The 18,853-nt window shown below is 65.8% G+C and overlaps 2 protein-coding genes across 5 annotated transcripts; both read left to right on the top strand.

Moving 5' to 3' along the window:
• The first annotated feature begins 27 nt into the window (after positions 1–27).
• CCDC9 (coiled-coil domain containing 9) lies at positions 28–12,593 on the top strand. 4 transcript variants are annotated; one of them, XM_062176984.1, is made up of 15 exons: positions 28–108; positions 1,273–1,340; positions 1,451–1,555; positions 3,027–3,125; positions 3,234–3,482; positions 5,664–5,747; positions 5,828–6,001; positions 6,412–6,593; positions 9,647–9,693; positions 9,791–9,926; positions 10,332–10,425; positions 10,504–10,714; positions 11,197–11,289; positions 11,746–11,795; positions 12,326–12,593. In XM_062176984.1, the coding sequence occupies exons 2-15, from the start codon at positions 1,338–1,340 to the stop codon at positions 12,341–12,343; spliced, it is 1,545 nt and encodes a 514-aa protein (XP_062032968.1). In that variant the 5' UTR covers positions 28–108; positions 1,273–1,337; the 3' UTR covers positions 12,344–12,593. The 4 variants fall into 4 exon arrangements, with proteins under 4 accessions (XP_062032968.1, XP_062032967.1, XP_062032965.1 ...); XM_062176983.1 differs by lacking the exon at positions 12,326–12,593 and having other exon boundaries at positions 11,746–11,849; XM_062176981.1 differs by lacking the exons at positions 11,197–11,289; positions 11,746–11,795; positions 12,326–12,593 and having other exon boundaries at positions 10,504–11,108.
• Positions 12,594–13,025: 432 nt separating this feature from the next.
• Positions 13,026–13,700, top strand: INAFM1 (InaF motif containing 1). Its single transcript, XM_062177393.1, has one exon. The coding sequence runs from the start codon at positions 13,122–13,124 to the stop codon at positions 13,503–13,505; it is 384 nt and encodes a 127-aa protein (XP_062033377.1). The 5' UTR covers positions 13,026–13,121; the 3' UTR covers positions 13,506–13,700.
• The last annotated feature ends 5,153 nt before the right edge of the window (positions 13,701–18,853 follow it).

The raw sequence follows: 18,853 nt of genomic DNA, 5'->3' as shown, positions 1-18,853 counted from the left end.
TCCCCGCCTCACGTGGTGCGGGCGGGAAGTGACGCACGCGGCCCGGGAGCTGCGGACGCGGAGGCTGACGGAGCCGGAGTCGCGGGCGCTGCGGGGTCTCTGGGACAGGTGACCGGGCGAGGGGGCCGGGAGCGCGCCCGGCGAGGGCGGGGCCTGCGCCCTCACGTGAGGGGAGCGACAGCCGGCGGGGGCGGGGTCAGAGGGCTCCGCGGGGGGCGGGGACGGGACGCCCACATGGGAAGCCTGAGGGGCGCTGGCGGGGCGGGGCGTGGGTGGGTGGGCAGGGCCCGGGGGCGGGCCCGGGGGCGTGGCCTCGCGGCGGGGGGGGCGAGGTTGACAAGTGGCGCCCGGGCTGTGGGCGGGACCGCGGTGTGGGCGGGGCCGCGGCGCTGGCCGAGCACGCTGGGGGCGGAGCCAGAAAGTTTTGCCCGCGCTGCAAGTGGGTCTTGATGGACGGCCGGTGGTCCGGGGTGGGTCCAGAGGCTGACGCAAAGGCGAGGGCGGGGCCGAACGTGCTGCGGGGCAGGGGGCGGGGCTGGGGTGCTGGCGGGGAACGCCGGGGGGGTGTGGCCACCGTAAAGTTTTGCCAGAGCCAGGGGCGCGGCCCCAGCTGCGGCGGGGAAGCTGTGGGCGGGGCCATGTGCTGGGGGGCGTGGTCAGGGCGTGGCCTGAATGAAATCCGAGGAGGCGGGCGGGCGCGGGCCTGAGAGAACTGTCTGGGAAAAGTCGGGATCTTGGCCCGGTGCGTGACGCAAGGACGTGGGCGGGGCCAGGAGAATGGCGGGAAGGGCGGGACCAGAAAGTTTGGCCCTGGCTGGGTTCTGGGCTTGTCGGGGGCGGGGCCGTGGAGCTGGTCCTTGGAGCACCCGGGGCGGGTCCCAGCATGGGAGTGGTTTGGGCCTTGTCTTGAGTGCGGGGTCAGGGCGTGATTCTGAGGCAGAGCGTGGGAGGGCCGGAGCTCCCTTGAGATAGAGCCGGGCTGAAGCTCCCATCTCGGGGCTCTGGAGGCGGCCCTGGAGCCTGCGCTTGGAGGGGAGCAGAGTTGGAGGTTCCCTTAGGCGGCGCGCACGGCCAGGGTATTGCTGAGAGCGCAGGACTGCAGAGGGGCCAGCGAGCGACAGTGGGAAGGGGCAAGGGCCTGAGGGTGGCAGGGTGGGCAGGGATCCTCGGGGGTGCGGGTGGTTCTGTGTCTGCGTGAGGAGCCCCCAGTGCGGGGGGCTGGCGCAGATCGGGGGGCACTGGCCTCAGCCCCTCCACTTGCTCTGCCCCCAGGAGCCCCCTGCTGCATCCAGACCGTGTAGGGGAGGCGTGGCGGGACCCCGGCCGTGGCCAGCGAGATGGTGAGCCCGAAAGTGGGCTTCCGGGAGCGTGAGCTCTGGGGGGAGGGCTCGGGGGCCGGCGTGGGGTGGGGGCGGTGCTCCCCCCGCTTCTCACTGCCTCCCGGCCTCAGGCAGCCGCGCTGGACTTGAAGTCAAAGGAGGAGAAGGATGCTGAGCTGGACAAGAGGATCGAGGCTCTGCGGCGGAAGAACGAGGCCCTCATCCGGCGCTACCAGGTGCCCTAGCCCCGCCCTGGGAGACCCTCCCCCTCCCCCCCACAGTGAGTCTCATCTCTCCCTTCCTTAGCAGCTTTTCGTGGTCCCTGTCAGTCATTTCCAGGGTGGAAGCCAGAGGCCTTAGCCTGGCCGTCCGTTCTCATCCCATCTCCCACTCACAGGTCCTCCTGGTGGTCCTCGCTGTAGCAGCCCGGAGGGGCTCTCTGGGAGTCCAGAGTGGGCTCGTGACCCAGCCTGGGCGCCATCAGAGAGGGCTTCCTGCAGGAGGGGGCTCTGAGGCCTGACGGGGGAGCTGACGTTAGCCAGTCGGAGAGGAAAGGGCGGGTGACATGCTTCAGGCCGACGGGACGGACGACGTGGAAACTAGAGTTGGAGAGACCAGACCTTGGCACAGGGGCTTAAGTCACTGCCGGGGACGCTCACGTCCCGTGTCACGGGCCCCGGTGTGCACCCACTTCCCTGGTGCCGGTCCAGCCTCCTGCTCATGTCTGTCCTGGGGGGCAGCAGATGATGGCTCCAGTCCTTGGGCCCCAGCCACCCATGGGCAGCCGCTCTGGAGCTCCAGGCTCCTGGCTTCAGCCCGGCCCAGCCCTGGCTCTCAGGGGCGTCTGGGGGATGAACCTGTGGGTGGAAGCCCCTCTCCCCTCCCTCCATCTCTCTGTCTCTCTCTCTCACTGCCTTTCAAGTCAAATGGAAGTAAATAGTTGAAGGTTAAAAAGCAAAGAGCTGGAGTTGGGGGAGTCTTGACACAGAGAGGTCAGCAGGGGCCAGGCCAGGCAGGGCCCTGGGTGCCACCGGGCTGGGGCTTGGGAGCCTCGGGTGGCTTGCCGTGGGAGGGGGCCTGGGTCAGGGTAGCTTTTGGAACCGAGTGAGAGGGGGCAGAACGAGGATCCAGAGGCCCAGGAGGAAGCGGGGCAGGGACCCTGCGGGAGAGGCGGGGCCTGGCTCAGGGCAGGGCCGTGGAGAGGGACATGGTGAGCGGTGAGCGTTGTCCAGGACGGTGCCAGCGTAGGGGCGGGGCAGGTGCTCCACATCTTCATTCTTCACACGGCCGTCCATTCACACGAAAATGAGGCGGGGTCTCTGCTGTGTGTGTGCGTGTGTGGGGGGGTCCAGGCAGTGACTGCAGCAGGCAGGCTCCCCCCCCGCGTGCTTGCTGGGGGCCATCCCAAAGGCCTCCTTGGGCAGGGGACGTGGGGGGAAGTGGGGGGTTCGGGCCCCTGGGGAGGAGTGTTCCTGGCAGTGGGGGCACTGTGAGTGGGTGGGGGTGGGCGGTGCAGTCAGGGAGGTGACCACGCAGACCCTCGAGGGCCCCGTGCGCTGTCCGAGGCCCAGGCTCCGACTGAGCTGGGCTGAAGGAGGGCGCCGGAAAGAGTGGCTTTCTTGACCAGAGCTCGAGGCAAGGCCTGGGCCAGCGGGGGCCGGGCTGGCAGGCGGGGCCCCTGACCCCCGTGCCCCGTGTGCGCCCCAGGAGATCGAGGAGGACCGGAAGAAGGCCGAGCAGGAGGGCGTGGCGGTGACGGCTCCCCGGAAGGGTCGCTCGGTGGAGAAGGAGAACGTGGCAGTGGAGGTGGTGGGCTGGCCGCTGGGGGGAGTGCCCAAGGGGGGGCGGCCTGCGGCCTGGGTGGTCCACTCCCCCCCCACCCCCTGACTGGACTTCCCCTCCCCCAACCTGCAGGAGAAGAACCTGGGTCCCTCTAGAAAGTCTCCTGGGACCCCTCGGCCCCCAGGCCCCAGCAAGGGGGGCCGGCCCCCGCCTCAGCAGGGGGGCCGGGCAGGCGCGAGCCGGCCCTCCCGCAGCTGGGAGGGCAGCCCTGGGGAGCAGCCGCGGGGAGGAGCCGGGGCCCGGGGCCGCAGGGGCCGAGGCCGTGGCGCCCCGCATCTCTCAGGAGCTGGAGACACCTCAGCTGCCGACCGCAAGTCCAAGGTAGGAGCGAGTGGGGCCCTGAGCCGGGGCCTCCGGTCTCTGCCAGGTCTCTGCCTGCTCGGCTTCCGGGGCCTCGGACCCTGCCTCCCTCCCCCCGCCGCTGTGGCGTGTCCGCTCTGCCCCTCGCTCTGCTGTCGTCCCCTCCCCACCTCCTCCTTGTGGCCCTGGGCAGCACCCTGGACGTGCTGGGGGAGCCCTGGCCTTCGTGTGGGCCCACGCGGCTGACGTGGCCCTGGGCAGCGCCCTGGATGTGCTGGGGGAGCCCTGGCCTTCGTGTGGGCCCACGCGGCTGATGTGGCCCTGGGCAGCGCCCTGGACATGCTGGGGGAGCCCTGGCCTTCGTGTGGGCCCACGCGGCTGACGTGGCCCTGGGCAGCGCCCTGGACGTGCTGGGGGAGCCCTGGCCTTCGTGTGGGCCCACGCGGCTGACGTGGCCCTGGGCAGCGCCCTGGACGTGCTGGGGGAGCCCTGACCTTCGTGTGGGCACACACGGCTGACGTGGGCCAGCACCGGGCCAGCACAGGCGGGTGCTTCAGGGCGCGTGTGCGACAGCGAAGAGCGAAGGCTCGGTGAGGGCATTTGCCGCCCGGGCACGCCAAGCTGCTGGCCCGGGGCTAGCCGCGCTGCGGGGTTACACCGCCAGTCGCCGGTCCGGTGAAGGCAGAGGCCCTGGCAGAGGCCGAGCTCCGTGATGTCATTCAGGGACCTGGGTCCTGCCTTTGGTTGCTTGGCCACCCCCTCGGGCAAGGCTGGGGAAGGGCCGGCAGTGAAATCACGTCCCCAGCCCAAGTGACGTCATGAGTATCCATGTGGCCCTTGGCCGAAGGAAGGTTTTCCAGCCCTGCCCTGGGCCGTGGTCAGGGTTGTGTGCGTGGTCAGGGCTGTGGGCGTGGTCAGGGTTGTGGGCGTGGCCATGGCTGTGGGCGTGGTCAGGGCTGTGGTTGTGGTCAGGGCTGTGGCCATGGTCAGGGCTGCGGGCGTGGTCAGGGCTGTGGGCGTGGTCAGGGCTGTGGTTGTGGTCAGGGCTGTGTGCATGGTCATGGCTGTGGGTGTGGTCAGGGCTGTGGGCGTGGTCAGGGCTGTGGTTGTGGTCAGGGCTGTGTGTGTGGTCATGGTTGTGGGTGTGGTCAGGGGTGGGCGTGGTCAGGGCTGTGGGTGTGGTCGGGGCTGTGTGCTATGGTCAGGGCTGTGGGCGTGGTCATGACTGTGGGCGTGGTCATGACTGTGGGCGTGGTCAGGGGTGGGCGAGGCCATGGCTCTGGGCGTGGCCATGGATGTGGGCGTGGTCGGGGCTGTGTGCTATGGTCAGGGCTGTGGGCGTGGTCGTGGTCAGGGCTGGTTGCAGGCGCCCTGAGTTCACAAGAGGAAGAGGAGGCAGTTCAGTGGCTTTAGCCAGAACTCACAGCCCCGGCCGCAGCTGCCTGCCCAGGAGCCTGGGGCTGAACGTGTCGCCGTCTCCGGGGCGGCCATGTGTTCATGTGAAACGTCTTTCGCCCTGAGAGTGGGCGTTTGGCCTGGTGGTTCAGCGTGGGAGCTCGTGGGTTCATCCCTGGCTCTGCCTCCTACGCCGCCGACTCTGGGAGGGCAGGGCTCGCGTAACCAAGCTCCCGTCACCCTGGAGAGGACCTGGGTTGCGTCCCTGGCTCCTGGCCTTGGCCTCACGCAGCAGGCAGTGAGGCTATCCAGGGAGTGGACGCGCAAATGGGAGCTCTCCTGCCTGTCTCACTCTCTGCCTCGAGCAGACAGGAAGTAGTCAACGTGTTTTTGAGATGCTGTGGCTTTGGGAGGGGGAGAGCCGCTCACGGAGGCCACCGAGCCTGCGAGTGTCGGCTGTGGCCGCCGTCCGTGTCATGTGTCAGCCCTGGTGGGTTGGGGTCCCTCGTGCCCTGACCCTGACCCCAGGCTCAGCGATTTGCTAGAAAGACTCAGAAGGCTTGGCACGTGGCAGCCTCATGGAGCAGCCTCCTCCCAGGGAGAGGGTGCAGAGCAGGGCCTGGGAGGAGACGCCTGGCTTGCCCGTGGAGTCGCAGGGAACTCACGCGAGACCCAGTGCCCGCGGGCGGTGTCGGGGCTGCCCTCGAAGGTGCCCGGTGGGCAGTGGGGTGCGGGCGCCCGGTCGGTCACCGGTGGGCCCGGCCGCTGGCCCCCGCGCTGCTGATGGGGCGTCTCCGTGTCGCCCAGGAGTGGGAGGAGCGGCGCAGGCAGAACATCGAGAAGATGAACGAGGAGATGGAGAAGATCGCCGAGTACGAGCGGAACCAGCGGGTCAGTGCCGCCGCGGCCTGGGCAGGGCGCAGCCCGCCACCAGCCAGCCCGCCCGCCAACCGCCGCCCCTGTGCCCGCAGGAGGGGCTGCTCGAGCCGAACCCCGTGCGGAACTTCCTGGACGACCCCCGGCGGCGCAGCGGGCCCCTGGAGGAGCCTGAGCGGGAGCGGCGGGAGGGCAGCCGGCGGCACGGGCGCAACTGGGGGGGCTCGGACTTTGAGCGCGTGCGCTGTGGCCTGGAGCAGGAGCGGCAGGTGGGTGCACGTGCGTCCCGCCTGCTGTGCGGGGCTCTGGGGTTCCCTTAGGGAGGGTTCGCATGGCGGGAGTGCGCCCTGCCAGGCTGTCTCCCCTGGTTGTTGAGAGGCACCCTGGTCGCCCCCACCAGGCTCACCCTGCGTGGTTATCAGAGCTTTGCAGGATGTCACGTGGGCGACGTTCATGCTGCGCCACGCACAGCGCACAGAGCAGCTCGCTTCTGGTGGGGGCTGGGTGAGCGAGAACTAGGAGAGGGCTGAGTTCGGAGGAGGGCTGCTTAGGAGAGAGATCTGGGAGATGCCACTTCTGCTCTGTGCGTGTCACCTCCTCCCTGGGCACCGCCCCTGCGCCTGGGGGAGGGGAGGGCTGGGGTGGGGACGAGGGCACTGACTGCCTGTGTGCCTGGCAGGGCCGCCGGGCAGGCCCGGGCAGCGCAGGCGACATGACGCTGTCCATGACGGGCCGGGAGCGGTCGGAGTACCTGCGCTGGAAGCAGGAGAGGGAAAAGATCGACCAGGAGCGGCTGCAGAGACACCGCAAGCCCACTGGCCAGTGGCGGCGGGAGTGGGATGCCGAAAAGACTGACGGGATGTGAGTCCCCCGCGCCCCGCCAACCCTGGAGCTTTGGGCCTCGGCCTCAGCTTCTGACCCCTTTGCTGCTGTCTGCTTTCTCTCTCGCCTGTGTCTCAGAGCCATTGCTAAGGCAAGGCTGGGGTGGGGCAGTCCCCCCTCTCTCGCTGGGCTTGGCTCACCTGGCCGGCTGGTCAGCTGGGGGTCCCGCTGGGCTTGGCTGGGCTGCAGGTGAACCTTGGGTCTGCTCCGTGTGTGTTGGTTCTGTGGTCCAGGCCGAGGGCAGAGCTGTCTGAGAGGGGCGTGTCGTAGCGCTGGCAAGTGCACAGCAGGCAGGCAGACACGGTCCCCCCCCCCCCCCCCCCGGAGGCTGCCCGCTGTGGCAGGTGGCACAGCGCGGCTTGCGCGGCCGAGGGTTGGGGAGTGAAGACTCGCCGCCAGCACCTGGTCCTCGGCACCCTCAGCCCTCTGCCCAGCAGAAGCCCTGAGCTGTTCTGCACACCGCGTCGCCCACTCACCTGGAGGCATTGCCGTCCCCGGGTGCCATGCTGTCCCCTTCCGGTCCCGGTGGAAAATCCAAGCGGTCGGACCTAAAGTCGTCTTTGCGAGGGCCAACTTCATAGCCAAGAAGGCGGCTCTAGAAGAGCCAGTGGATGCAAGTCTTGGTTTATTCTCCTTTTAATTCAGGAGGCAGAGCGCGCTCCAGCAGTGGTTAGTCCCCAGATGCCCTGGGTCATTGCCCAGATGCCCGCAGAGGCTGGGCCAGGCCAGGCTGAGATCAAGAGCCGGGAATGCAAGCCAGGTTTCCCACGTGGGTGGCAGGAGCCGGATGACCGCCGCCTCTCAGGGTCTGCATTGGCAGGAAGTGGGAGTCGGGCTGGAGCTGGGAATCCCGCCGAGGCCTCCAGTGTGGGAGACTGTGGGGCGTGGGCGTCGGGGCCGGCTTACCGCCCGCCACAGCCCCGGTGTTACCCCACTTCCAGCCTGTGCTCTATTGGGAGCGTCCATGCACCTCGAACCTATATCGTTGGCTCTGGCTAAAGAAGAGGATGACTTTGTATGGTTTCCGGTGGTCAGGAGCTTGGTAAAACATTCTGAATTTTTATTTATTTGAAAGGCAGAGGGAAACAGGTTATCCGTGGATCTTCCTTCCTCTGGGTCGCTGTGTAGCCGTCAGGGCTGGGCCAGGCTGAAATCCGCAGCCGGGAGCTTCTTCCGGGTCTCACATGTGGGTGCAGGGGCCCAGGTGCTTAGGCCATCTTCTGTTGCTTTCCCAGGCGCATTAGCAGGGAGCGGATGGGAAGTGGAGCAGCGGGGACTTGAACTGGTGCTCATATGGGATGCTGGCACTGCAAGCAGTGGTTGGACCCACTGCACCACAGCGCAGCCCCCAAGTAGCACCTTAACCCCCATGTCAAAGGCCCATTCCCCTCCCCCTTTTTTTTTTGACAGGCAGAGTGGACAGTGAGAGAGACAGAAAGAAAGGTCTTCCCTTTCTGTTGGTTCACCCCCCAATGGCTGCTGTGGCCGGCGCACCGCGCTGATCTAAAGCCAGGAGCCAGGTGCCTCTCCTGGTCTCCCATGTGGGTGCAGGACCCAAGGACTTAGGCCATCCTCCACTGCACTCCTGGGCCACAGCAGAGAGCTGGACAGGAAGAGGAGTGACTGGGACAGAATCTGGCGTCCCAACCGGGACTAGAACCTGGGGCGGAGGATTAGCCTATTGAGCCGCAGTGCCGGCCGGCCCATTCCCTTTTTAAATCATAGCCCAAGGGGGCCGAATCGTAGCTCAGCGCAGCTTAGGGGCGCGGCCTGGGTGGCGGCCGTTCGGCCGTTTGCCTTCAGTGTCCAAAGCAGCCTGCGTGGAGAGTGATGCGCGGGTGGGAATTCCATCAGCAAACACCCGTTGAGTCTCCGGGTGGCCCGGGGTTCTAGGTAATGGGATGGCAGCAGTGGACGGAACATTTCTGCCTCAGTGGAACCTCAAGCCTGATTGGACACATGGACAGTGAGTTGATCTCTCAGGTTGTAGCCTGAGGCAGCAGAGTGAGGAGACATGGGAGTTGTCAGTTTAGACACAGATGATGGATGTTACCATATTGTTCTGGGGGGGTCAGCTAGGCCTCTGAGCTGTGGCTTGAGGGAGCTGAGGGAGCAGGCCAGTGAAGAATGTTCCAGGAGCAGCGGGTGCACAGGCCCTGAGGCAGCATCTAGGGATGGTGGGAGAGATGAGGTCAGCTAGGGAGGTGGGGATCCTGGACTTCCAAAGGGTCTGTGATGAACTCCCACAATTTTGTTTTTGCAGCCGATCATATTTATTTTTTGCAGATCCATCCATTCATTTTTTTTTTAAAGATTTATTTATTTGAAAGAGTTACACAGAGAAGGAGAGGCAAAGAGAGAGGTCTTTCATCCACTGGTTCACTCCCCAATTGGCTGCAACAGCCAAAGCTGTGCAGATCCAAAGCCAGGAGCCAGCCAGGAGCTTCTTCCGGTTCTCCCACATGGGTGCAGGGGCCCAAGGACCTGGGCCATCTTCTACTGCTTTCCCAGGCCATAGCAGAGAGCTGGATCAGAGGTGGAGCAGCCGGGTCTTGAACAGTGTCCATATGGGATGCTGCCACAGCACCAGCCCCCGTTCATTCATTTAAAAATCAGATTGACGGAGAGAGGGATCTCCTTCTGCTAGTTGACTCTCCCAACAGCTAAAACAGCCAGGGCTGGGCCAGGCTGAAGCTGGAAGCCTGGAGCTCCATCCGAGGGTGCAGGGCCCAAGTACTCGTGAGGCACATTAGCAGGGCACTGGAACCGAAGCCGAGCGGCCGGGACTCGAACAGGCGCTGTGATGTGGGGTGCCAGCTTTTTCTGGGTGGTGGGGAGGGGTGAGATTCTGAATTTCCTTTCTATTTTTGTCGCTACAATGTCAAGTTTGCCTTCTCGCATCGCCCTGCTTCTGCTCGGGCAGTGCACCGTGTGTCCCTCTCTGATTGGGTTTCTGACCGTGGGCTCTCCCCGGCTGGCTGTCCCTCCTCGTGCTCCCTGGCTGCCACGTCTCACCTGTTCTCTTACCTCAGGTTCAAGGATGGCCCAGCGGCAGCCCACGAACCGTCCCACCGCTACGGTGAGGGGTGTCCTGGTGTGCTCGGGCGGCGGGCTGGGTGGGCTTGGGGATGAGAAGGTCGTTGCATTCCCCCTAACTCTTCCTGGTTGTGTTGCAGATGACCAGGCCTGGGCCCGGCCCCCCAAGCCGCCCACCTTCGGGGAGTTCCTGTCCCAACATAAAGCTGAGGTCAGCAGCCGCAGGCGGAGGAAGAGCAGCCGGCCCCAGGCGAAGGCAGTGCCCCGCGCCTACAGGTGAGGGTGTGCTCCTCCACGTCTACAGGTGGGGGCGCGCTCCCCTGCCTCTACAGGTGCTCTCCCCCGCCTCTACAGGTGGGGGCGCGCTCCCCAGTGCTGGCACAGTCAGCGGGGCTACATGGCCCCGGCCGCGGGCCGCTTGCTTCTCTGACCTGGTGCCGCCGCGTGTGGGCACGTCTGTGTCTGTCTGTCTGCCTGCCTGCCTCTGTCCCTGAATCCTGTCCTCGCCCTCTGGTTTTGGGGGGTGACGTGTGGCCTCCTGCGCCCTGCCTCCCCCATCTCCCTGACCCCTGGGAACACATGCGCATCTTTCCTCGCTGGTGCAGGTGCAGGAGCAGGGCCCGGAAGTCCTCCTGGCGCCCACCCTGCTCCTGGGCCTCCATTCTGTCCTGTTCTCTCCAGCGACCACGATGACCGATGGGAGACAAAAGAGGCGGCGGCACCCCCCGCCCCCGAAGCCCCACAGCCCGTATCCCCCAAGGAGACGCCGGAGCCGGTGAGGAGGCTGTGGCTCTGGGTGGTGCCGGGGTGCTGGGGGCTGCACCGCCTTCCCTGACCTGCTGCCTGCCCACAGCCTCCCGAGACCCCGGCTCCTGCCCACCGGCCTCCCGAGGACGAGGGGGAGGAGGACGAGGGGGAAGAGGATGAAGAATGGGAAGACATGAGTGAGGAGGAGGAGGAGGAGGAGGAGGAAGAAGATGCTACTGAGGAGGAAGAAGAGGGGGAGGAGGCAGCAGCCCAAGACCACCAGCCCCCAGAGGCCGAGTGCGCCGGGAGCCCCTCCAGTGAGCAGGCGGGCGTGGCGCCCTGTGGTGCTGAGGGGCCGCTTCCCCGGACCCCTGCCCCGCCCTCCAGCCCCTTCTCGCCCCCCGGGGGCCACCAGCCCGTGTCCGACTGGGGTGAAGAGATGGAGCTCAATTCGCCCCGGACGGCGCACCCGGCTGGCGCCCTCCCTCCCGGTGAGGCCTGGCCATTCGGGGATGCATGAAGCTGGCTGCTGTGTGTGTGTGTATGGGCCAGGGGCGCGGCTGGAGAGGGCCCGCGGGGCCGGCCCGGGAACGCAGGCGCCCACAGCCCTGGCGGCTAGGGAGGACGGCCACGGCCCTCTGCTGTCACCCAGTCTCTGGACTCTCTCCCAGGGCTGGACCCCATGCCCCCCACCCCCAATAAAGTTCACATGTGCAGATGCTAACCCCCACGCGTGTCCCTGAGCCCCTCCACTCCCCTCCGGGGCCGCGGGGGCTTGACTGGGCCTCCCCGTCCCCAGGCGGTGACCAGCCCGTCCCTGCCTCCTTGGAGAGAGGGCCCAGCCTCCCAGGAACCCTGAGCGCTGAAGAGGAGGGCCCTGAGCCGACCCCAGGTGGGGGAAGTGTGTGCGGAGGGCGGAGGCGGCCGCCTGCCGCTTGCGGTGGGGCCGCGGGCGGCCTGGAGTTGGTGCTGGGCCGCAGCTGCACCTGGCCGTGAGGTCAGACGGCCGAGCCGGACCGAGGGTGGGCGACGGTGCATCACGGCTGGGGATGCTGCTGGGCACGCGGGGCGAGGCTGGTGCCGCGGAGAGCCGGGGCCCAAGCACTGGGGGAGGCAGTGGTGGGTTTATGTCCTTGTGCGGGGTGCGTGTTGAGGTGCAACACGGAGCCAGAGGCCGGCCCTTGCCCGCCAGGGACGGGGCTGGGTGAGGTGGTGACCTGACCGCGCCCCGACCGCGGAGAGGATTAGAGCCCGGCCCCTAGGCGCTGGAGCAGACGGCGGGGCGGGGAGGGTGCCCCGCCCCCCCGCCCCCCCCCCCCCCCCCGCTGACCGATCCTTCTTTCCCCAGAGCCGGGCCCCGAGGGCCAGGAGACGGCGGCGATCACCGACCTCCAGAGGGTGCGTTTCTGCAAGGCGGTGGCGGCCGCGCCGCCCCCGGGGGCCGCCCGCTGACCGCGCCTGCCGGACTGCGGCTTCGGGGCTCTGCACTAACCTCCCGCCGCCTCGCTCCTCTGTCCTCTGCTTCTGCCACGCTCCGGCCAGGAGAGGGTTAAATGTAAGGGGGGAGGAGCCAGGGTCAGCGTGCGGGGCGGGGCCGGGGCAGTGGTCGCGCTTCGGAGGACTCGGTCCAGGCCCACGGGGCGGGGGCGGGGGGCGTCGCGGCCCCGTTACGGCTGAGCCCCTCCAAGTCAGCCGCCCCCGGGGGCCGTCCGGGGCCGAGTGCCCAGAAGCTTCCGCGTGGGGCCCGGGCCGTGGCTGGCGGCGCCCTCCGAGGACCCTGCCCCGGGTCTGCCCCACGCTGTGCTTCGCTCACCCGCGAGCTGTGTTCCTGCGGGCGCGGGCTTGGCTGGGCTCGGCGGAGGCGGCGGCGGGAGGAAGGGGTCTGTTTTCTCCCCCCTGACCCGTCTTCCCTCCCCTCCCCCCCGCAGGCCTCCCCGAACTCCTGAAGACGCTGCAGGGAGGGGACCGAAGCGTCCCCGCCTTGGTGGGAAGGGGGCGGCAGGAGGGGTCTGTCTGCATCTCCGGAGCCCCCTGGAGGTCCCCCAGCTCTAGGGGGAGAGGTTGAGGGTGGTGGCGGAGGAGCGAGGGCGTGGAGCTGGAACCTCAGGACCCGCAGCTGAGCCTCGCAGCCCCAGGAAGGGCGGCCGCAGGTGGCAGCAGGTGCCCCGGGTGCCGGCAAGGTGGAGGCCTGGGGGTGCGGAGTCCGGCGGGCGGAATTGGGGGTGGGGCCAGCCCTGGGCGAGCCGGAGCGGGGGTGGGAGGGGCGATGGGCGGGGCTTCCGCAGAAAGGGCGTGGCCGGGCTCTCAGGATCCTGTGAATGAAAAGGGAGGGAGGGAGGGAGGGGCGGGCGCGAGTGCGGAGTGGACCCTGCGATCCGAGGCGGGAGGACCGGGGCCGGTCGGAAGCGAGCGGGACAGGAGTAGAGCGGGAGGCGAGGGAGACTTGAGCCCGCGGAGGGGTCCGTGGGTAAAGGGACCCGGGGGAAGGCAAGGGGGGGAGGAAAGGCGTAGTTAGCTGGGCGGGCCCCGAGCCACAGGGGTGGGGTTAGGGTGCCGCAGCTTGGGGGCTGGGGGCGTGCTTGGCGGAGGCGGCGGGGGGAAGCCCGCCCTGCGGGGGCGTGACTGTCCCCGGCGGGGGCGGGGTCTCAAAATCGCTTTAGAACGCGAACCCGGGGAGGGGGCGGGGCCTTGCGGGCCGCGGCGCGGATTGAGTGGGTTGCGGCGATGCGGGGCACGAGCTGCGTGGGCGGCGGCGGCGAGAGCCCGGGCGGCTCGGGGCTGAGCGAGGGCCCGCGGGGCCGCTGGCTGCGTCTGGCGCCGGTCTGCGCCTACTTCCTTTGCGTCTCGTTGGCCGCCGTGCTGCTCGCCGTGTACTACGGTCTCATCTGGGTCCCCACGCGGGCCCACGCAGCCCCTGCCGGCCCGCCGCCCAGCGCTCCGGCCCCTCCGTGTGCCGCCCGCCCGGGTGCGCCGCCTGCACCGGCGCCCGCTGCTGCCTCCCCGTCCTGCCTCTCCGGAGCCCCGGGCGAGCCGCGACCCCAACTCGAGCTGCCGCGGAGCCGCCGCCGCCGGACGCCGGGGGCCGCAGGGGGCCAAGGCCCCGGGTAATCCTCCCGCAGAGCCCGGGGCTCCTGGCCGCGGACGCGCCGTCATCTCGCAGAATGGGGCGAGGGGCGCCGGGAGCCGACCCCTTCCTGGCCTCTGCCTCCCGCCCCTCCTCCCACGGGGTTCTGAGCGCAGAGCCCGCAGCCCGCGTCCCCCTCCCTGACGTCCGTGTCCAGCTGCAATAAACCGCAGCCGCTGCCTCGCGCTGTGTGTGTCGTGTCGTGTCGTCAGCGGGGGTCCAGCCTTTGCTGCCCCCTTGTCAGGGGCGTCTCCTGGGATGGGAGCCCGAGGTGCAGGGCCGGCCAAGGTCAGCCAGTGGGAAGGACCTGCCAGGCTTTGGTGTGCGGGGGTGGGGGTGGGGGGGGCAGGGATCGGCGCCTCTGTTCCCGCGGGGAGGCGGGCGGGGGGGTGAGGGAGGGCTTCCGGCAGCACCTCTGCCTTAGCAGTGGTGCTGGGGGGGGGGGGGGAGGGGCGCGGCGCTGCCTTCCTGGGCGGGGGTGGGGGCTGGCGCCCCTCTGCCCTTACGGAAATCACAGAACAAGTGAGCGACAGGCCGTGCTGCCCCGGGTTGGCGCGCGTCTCTAGCAAACCGAGGCTGAGACACTGGGGTCCGACCCCTGGTGAAGGCGTGGGGGTGCGGTGGGGTGGCTCCGGGCAGGTCTGGAACCCAGTGTACAGGAAGTGCTTTGCCTACTTGAACGGGCGACTTTTCCGAGGAGGAGCTGAGCCTCTTTTTCTCAGACGGGAAGATCTGTGGCCAGAGGGGTTGGGAGCGGCAGCCCCTGGGCTGGACGCCCTCTCCTCCCGGCGCTCCCCAGGGGCTGGGCTGCAGGCTGGGCTGCAGCCGGCAGCGGCCGTGGTCAGAGGCACTGATTTGGGGGTCAGGCTGCAAATCTCCGCTCTTGCTCCCCATACCTGTGCAGGTCTGTAAAACCAAGGACAGGCGTGGTGCGGTAGGATTAGATTAGTAGATTAGGTGCTCCCCACCCCCCCCCGCCCCCAGGGCTTTAAGCCTGCAGTGAGGTCCCCGGGAAAGGCAAGTCAGCCCGAAGCCTGAGAACCAGATGTGAGCGAGGGGCGGGGCCCTCACATCTCTCCCCACTGGCTGCCCCCTCTCGACTTGTCAGCCCTCCGCCCAGCCCCATGTGTCTTCATCTTTTCTGTTTTTTAATTTTTTTTCTGCGGTGGGGGGAGGCAGAGGAGTGGGGGAAGGGGGGTGTCTCCCATCCACTGCATCCCCTAAATGCAATAGCTGGGGCTGGGCCAGGCTGAAGCCAGGAGCCCGGAACTCCATCCAGGTCTCCCACATGGGGGGCAGGGACCCAAGCACTTGAGCCATCGCCCACCGCCCCCCAGGGTGGATGCTAGCAGGAAGCTGGAGTCAGGAGCCCGAGCTGGGACTTGAACCGGGCACCCGACCGTGGGCTGCAGGTTTCCCAGTCTCCAACCCTGCACCAGAGCCGATCGTTCTAATGCGCTCCCTCTGCCTCCCGCTCTCTCCTCTTCCTGATATCTGTCAGTCTCACCCGTTCTGTGTCTCCTGTGACTCACTCCATGCCTTGTCCCCGAATGCTGCCCCCCCCCCCGCTTCTCTCCCCAGCTCACCCCAATACCTCCCCCGCTCCAGTCCCCGGCTTCTCCTCCCCTCTCCTCTGTCTCCTCTCCTCTCATCTTTCCGTCTGTATCTCTTGATCTTTCACTTAACAAATCTCTTCTGAGCATCTGTTCTGAGCCAGGGTTATTTTAGACACCAAGGAGGCAGGCGGCAGTGAGCCCAGCAGGCTGTTGGAACGGCCCCATCCGCGGGGACACGGGTCTCCGTGTGCACAGCGAGGGGGCAGCAGGGCAGGGTGGAGCGGGGGAAGCAGAAGCGAGAAGGCCCGAGGCTGGAGGCGCGTGGCTGGTGCAGGAGTCGGGTGGGGGGAGGCGGGAGATCATGGGCGGATTGTTCAGGGCCTCATGGTCCGCGCTGTGCATTTTGGCTTTTCCTGGGAATGAGGTGGGAGCCTCACGGGGCCCCCTGACTGCTGCGTGAAGAATGGACACTAGGGGGCGATGGTGCGAGCCTGGAGCTGGGGAGGGGGCTGCTGCCGTGGCTCAGGTGAGGGGCACGTGAGGCTGGAGCACAGAAGTTACAGTGTTTAACCCTTTTACTGCATCTAAAGATGTTTATTTTATTTGAAAGGCAGAGAGACAGATGGAGAGAGATCTTCCATCCACTGGTTCACTCCCCGGATACCTGCAACAGCCAGGGCTGGGCCAGGCTGAAGCCAGGAGCTCAGAACTCCATCCGGGTCTCCCTGTGGGTGGCAGGGGCCCAGGCATTGAGCCATCCCATGAGCAGGAGGCTGGAGTCAGAAGTGGAGCCAGGAGCCAAACCAGGCTCTGGTACTGGCATCCTAAGTAGCGGCCCCAGTTTGAACTATTTTAAGGTATACAGAGGTACCAAATGAACTCACGTGCTGTGCAGCCGTCACCATCTGCAGACTGTCGGCAGTGTCCCCAGCTGAAGCCTTGCGCCGGTTAAACTCCTCCCCCCACCCCTCTGCCGCCGCACCCACCGTCCTCTAAGCATTTGCCTGTTCTTCACTGTCCGTATAGAAGGATCCATGTGCTACGTGGCCTCTCGTGTCTGGCTGGCGTCACCCAGAGCTTCCTGTCTTCAGGCTTCATCCGTGCTGGGCCAAGAGTCGGTCCTCGCTCCTTTCCGTGGCTGAGTGACAGCCCAGCGTGTGTGGGCAGACCACGTGTTGCTCATCCCTGATGAGCTGTGATGGACACTGGCTTGCTCCCACCTCTGGCTGTGGTGAACCACGCAGCTGAGAGGTAGAGAGAGAGAGAGAGAGAGAGGTCTTCAGCTGCTAGTTCACTCATCAAATGGCCACAGTGGCCGGAGCTGAGCTGATCGGAGGCCAGAAGCCAGGTCTCCCACGTGGGTTCAGGGGCTCAAGCACTTGGGCCACCCTCTGCTGCTTTCCCAGGCCATAGCAGGGAGTTGGATTGGAAGTGGAGCAGCTGGGACTTGAACTGGTGCCCATATGGGTTGCTGGCATTGCAGGCCACGGCTTTACCCTGCTGCGCCACAGCACCGGCCCCATATATATTTTTAAAGTATTTATTTGAAGGGCAGAGAGAGAGAGAGAGAGAGAAGGAGAGATAGGGAGAGAGAGGTCTTCTATCAGCTGGTTCACTCTCCAAATGGCCAGAATGGCTGGAGCTGGGCCAGTCTGAAGCCAGGAGCCAGGAGCTTCTTCTGGGTCTCCCATGTGGGTGCAGGGGCCCAGGCACTTGGGCCATCTTTGGCTTTCCCAGGCCATAGAGAGCTGGACTGGAAGTGGAGCAGCCAGGACTTGAACTGGTGCCCGTGTGGGATGCGGGCACTGCAGATGGAGGCTTAACCCGCTATGCCACAGTGCCGGCCCTCAGCTGTTTTTTTTTTTTTTTTTTTTTTTTAGTGATTAGTTAGTTGAAAAACAGAGTGACAGAGAGGGAGAGACAGAGATCTTCCATTTTGGGGGCCAGCACTGTGGCATAGTGGGTAACACCCCCTACAGCGCCAGTATCCCATATGAGCGCCGGTTCAAGTCTCAGAGGCTCCACTTCTGATCCAGCTCTCTGCTGTGGCCTGGGAAAGCAGTGGAAGATGGCCCAAGTCCTTGGGCCTCTGAACCCGTGTGGGAGACCCAGAGGAAGCTCCTGGCTCCTGGCTTTGGATTGGCGCAGCTCTGGCCGTTGCAGCCATTTGGAGAGTGAACCAGTGGATGGAAGACCTCTCTCTCTCTCTCTGCCTTTCAAATAAATAAATAAATAAATAAATAAATAAATAAATCTCTGTGCATCTCTGCCTTTCAGATAGATAGATAGATAAATAAATACATCTTAAAAAAAAAAAGTTCTTCCGTTTTCTGGGTCATTTCCCACATGACTGCAACAGCTGGGACTGGGCCGGGCTGAAGCCAGGAACCTGAAACTCCGTCCGGGTCTCACAGGTGGTTAGTGGGGCCGTCTTCTGCTGCCTTCCCAGGTGCGTTAGCAGGAAGCTGGATCCGAAACAAGAGCTGGGACTCAGCCAGCACCTGGACATGGGATGCAGTGGCCAAGCCGCTGCGCCACAGCGCCCACTCCCGTCTGTTTCTCTCACGGGCACACACCCGGGCATGGGGCGGTGTCTGTGCACACGTGACCCGGTGCTGGCTGCAGCCCCACTCTGGGGGCCCCGGTGGGGGTTTCGTGCTGTCCGCCACGGGCTTTCGGATCTGGAAAGGGCTCCAAGCGCTCTCCCGTACCTTGCCTCTCTGCCTCCGTCTCCTTACCTGTAACAGGAGGCGCCGCCGGCATCCCATACTGGGTCCTGGCTGCTCCGCTGTGGGTCCAGCTCCTTGCTGCTGCGCTGGGGGCGGGGGCGGGGGCAGTGGAAGACGGCCCTAGAGCTCTGGAGTCTGAGTCCGTCCTTTGTGTGGACGGGTGAGGCTGCTTCTCCCACCCTCTGTCAGAAATGTGTTTTCAGTGCTGGGGTGTGTGTGTGTGTGTGTGTGTGTGAACTGTGTGAGTTTGCGTGTCCGATCATGTCTCTGAGTGACTACATGCAAGTGTGTTGTGTGCATGTCCAGTTGTGTTTGTGTGATCAAGTGCTATTGTGTGAGTGCAGCTTTGTGTGTGAGCACGCGTATGTGTGAACACGCGTGTGTGTGTGAGCACAAGAGAAATCGTGCTGCAGCTGACAAGTCCTTTCAGACCCAGGACTCCCCAGAATCACTCAGCAGCCAATACCTTTTATTTCCACTAGAGGTCGCCTGCCTATTTCGGCCCGAAGAAACTAATCTGCATTTTAAAGAGTGTTCATTAGAGAGGCAGAGAGGCAGAACTCCCATCTGCTGGTTCACAGCCCATGATAGCCGGGACGGAGCCAAGCTGGAAGTCGAGAGCCTTAAACTCAATCCAGGTGGCAGGCACCCAAGGATCTGTGCCATCATCACCTGCTGCTCATGTCCGCACTGGCGGGAGGCGGGAGGCGGGAGGCAGGAGCCAGAAGCAACCCAGGCACTCCGGCGTGGCAGGTGGGCAGCTTTCTTTTTCTTAAAATAAAGATTTGATTTACTTTTTTTGAAAGGCAGAGTGACACAGGGGGAAGACACACACACACACACACACACAGTGGGGTGGCGGAGAGAGATCTTCCATCTGCCGGTTCATTCCCCAAAAGGCTGCAACAGCTGGGGCTGGGCCAGGTTGAAGTCAGAAGCCCAGGACTCCAAACTCGGTCTCCTACGGGAGTGGCGGGGGTCCAAGCCCTTGAGGTACTCAGATACCGGATGCCAGCATCCCAAGCAGCGTCTCGACCCGTGACCTCG

The sequence above is a fragment of the Lepus europaeus genome, chromosome 19 (assembly GCF_033115175.1).
Source record: "Lepus europaeus isolate LE1 chromosome 19, mLepTim1.pri, whole genome shotgun sequence".
NCBI lineage: Eukaryota > Metazoa > Chordata > Mammalia > Lagomorpha > Leporidae > Lepus > Lepus europaeus.
Note: the sequence above shows the minus strand (reverse complement) of the source record. Positions and strands in the feature narration are given on the sequence as shown.